This window comes from Volvox carteri (genome assembly GCF_000143455.1).
Source record: "Volvox carteri f. nagariensis unplaced genomic scaffold VOLCAscaffold_21, whole genome shotgun sequence".
Lineage (NCBI taxonomy): Eukaryota > Viridiplantae > Chlorophyta > Chlorophyceae > Chlamydomonadales > Volvocaceae > Volvox > Volvox carteri.
The window spans coordinates 734,502-737,047 of NW_003307564.1; the positions used below are offsets into that span (position 1 = coordinate 734,502).

The 2,546-nt window shown below is 59.3% G+C and overlaps 1 protein-coding gene across 1 annotated transcript in view; it reads right to left on the reverse strand.

Moving 5' to 3' along the window:
* VOLCADRAFT_91471 (uncharacterized protein) overlaps positions 1–2,546 on the reverse strand; it is a gene marked incomplete at both ends in the record, with an annotated part of 21,507 nt that overhangs the window by 4,339 nt on the left and 14,622 nt on the right. The window contains 5 exons of the mRNA XM_002951014.1: positions 178–267; positions 541–696; positions 1,158–1,324; positions 2,106–2,207; positions 2,400–2,450. Of these exons, the coding sequence (XP_002951060.1) occupies positions 178–267; positions 541–696; positions 1,158–1,324; positions 2,106–2,207; positions 2,400–2,450 (566 nt within the window). The remainder of the gene's footprint in view (positions 1–177; positions 268–540; positions 697–1,157; positions 1,325–2,105; positions 2,208–2,399; positions 2,451–2,546) is intronic.

A 2,546-nucleotide genomic window follows, 5' to 3' on the forward strand; every position in this document is an offset into this window, starting at 1 on the left:
AAGGGGGAGAGTGGGGAGAGGGGGGAGAACAGGGGGAAGAAGAGGGGGGGTGAGGGACCACAAAAGGGGAGGGGGGCATACCTAGCGACAGTCGGTCAGCGGCCCTCCGTTTCCGTTTCAAAAGTCGTACCGGACAACCCCCTGACAACCCTCTCACGCCCCTCTCTCAGCGCTTACTTGTCCAGAGTGACCCGTGGGTCATCCACCAGTGATCTCCAAATGGTGACCATGGCCTCCGCCACCTTGGGGTTGGGGTCGTGGGTGTACCTGGGGAGGGGCCGGACGGGAAATGGGCACCACGGGACAAACCGCCGACAGAAATCCTACACCTAGATTTGGGCAGGCAGCCAGGCAGGCAGGCAGGCAGGCAGCCAGTGTCTGAATGAATTATCGTGAAATAATACAGTTGCTCAAACGGCAAACGCACTCACTCGTTTCGGGAACACAAGACTAGAGTTTAGGTAAAACGCGCGTCACGCGCCATTGCCGTACACCCTCGTACATACCCTCCTGCACCCCCACTCCGTACACGTACCGTACCTGTACAGCTTGGGCACCAGCGCCGCAAGGTGTTTCGCCAGCACATCCCCGGGAGTCCCCCCGCCCTTTGTCGCCAGTCGCGCGATACCCGCGAACCCGAATGCGGCCCCCCGACGGCTGTTGAGGGCGGCGGCGTGGTGGGCCAAATCCATGAACCTGATCCGAGGGGCGCGGGGGGAGAAGAAAAAAGACGAGGAGGGGGTTAGGAGGGGAAAACGCGCTTCTGCATGTGCGCGTGTGTGAGTGTGTGTGTGTATTCCTTCGGATGCCTCTCTTTCACCTGCTTTCCCCCCCGTGCCCCCGCTGTGTGTGTGTGTGTGTGTGCGTGTGTGTGTGCGTGTGTGTGTGTGCGTGTGTGTGTGCGTGTGTGTGTGTGTGTTTTACCCGCGGTGTGTACCGCTCACCCACCGGGTCAATTCATTTCATCACCGCCGCACAGCATGGGGGTTTTCCCCCGGCCCCCACCGTTAGGGACGTTGCGGTTGCGGTGGTGGTTAACCAGGTCGGTTAGGCTGGTCCCGTGCTGACTACGTCCGAGTTTTAGTCCTTTCCTGATTCCCCCTTCCCCCCTCCTTTCCCGCCCCCCTTCCACCACCGCTCCGGAACCCCTCACTCACTTGTAGATGAGGTCGGGTTGCCCCAGGTCAGTGGCCAGCGCACACAACTCCTTATACGTCGATAACCCCCCTCCACTGCCGCCACTACCACTGCCACCACTACCGCTGCCAGCACCCCCACCCCCACCCCCGCCGGGGGCAGTCCCCAGCGCTCCCTCCTCGAACACCTACACCGGGCGGGGTGTTGCGCCACAGTTTAAAATTTAAATAATGAGATGGAAATGAACGATTGAAAGTAAAATATGGATCTGTGGAATCTGATTTAAACATAAATAAAAAGGTAAGAGATAAGGTAATGATAATACGAACATTGGCGGGAAGAGAAAATTGCGTAGAGGGGAGGTAAATGCCGTGGGGGCTGCCCAAGCGTCGCACAGCATATGGTGGGTGCCCACCAGCAGGCGATTACAACTTAATGACCCACGGGTCAGTCATGGAACCAAATCCCGCAGACCCAGTGCCCAGCAGCACATTCATTTCTCCCATCCGCTTGACTGACCCGTGGGTCTGTGGCTGCACTCACTCCTCCTAATCCACAACCAGTACACAACGTGCCAAGATATAACACAGTAGCTGGGGTGCGGCTCCAGAACCACCACCCACCACCACCACCACCACCCGCCGCCACCACCACCCACCACCACCACCACCACCACCACCACCACCACCACCACCACCACCACCCGCCGCCACCACCACACGACGTGTATTCCAGGTATAGCCTCACTGCTTTCCCACTGTCTAAACCCACCGACCCACCGACCCAGTCTCCTTCCTTTCGCATACAGCTCCATTCACTTTCTCAGGCTATTGTACGGTGAAGCTGATGGCCAACCACCTAACGCAACTGCTGCTTTTGCCGTACCCCTGCGCGCCTGACTCCCACCCCCAAACCCTTACCCACCCACCCAACATACACACATGAACAAAAACATACACGTGTCGTACCTGTGTATCGGCTGTCAGTTTGACGGGTCTCCCGGTTCCCCCTCCCGCCCCGGCCCCCCCCTGGAGCACTGCCACCAGCCGGGTGACCAACTGCTCTCGAGCCTGGGGGCGGGAAGGAAATGGCAAGAATGGTACATCATTAACATGTGTTATGTATGTATGTAGGTGCGTATGTGCTTATGTGTTTACGTGCGTATGTATGTGCGGGCGTCCAAGGGAATGGAGCTGGAAGCGGTTGATGTTTGTCGGCGGAAACGTTCATCCCGCAATGCCCCCCCTCCCCCTCCCCCTCACCTCGGCATCACCGAGCCGGTAAACCAGAGACACTCCCCGGGAGGCCATCTCCTGCCGGGGGGGAAGGGGGGGAGAGAGGGGGAAGGGGGGGAAAGGGGGGGAAGAGGGGGGGAAGAAGGGGGGAGAGGGGGGGAAGGGGGGGAGAGA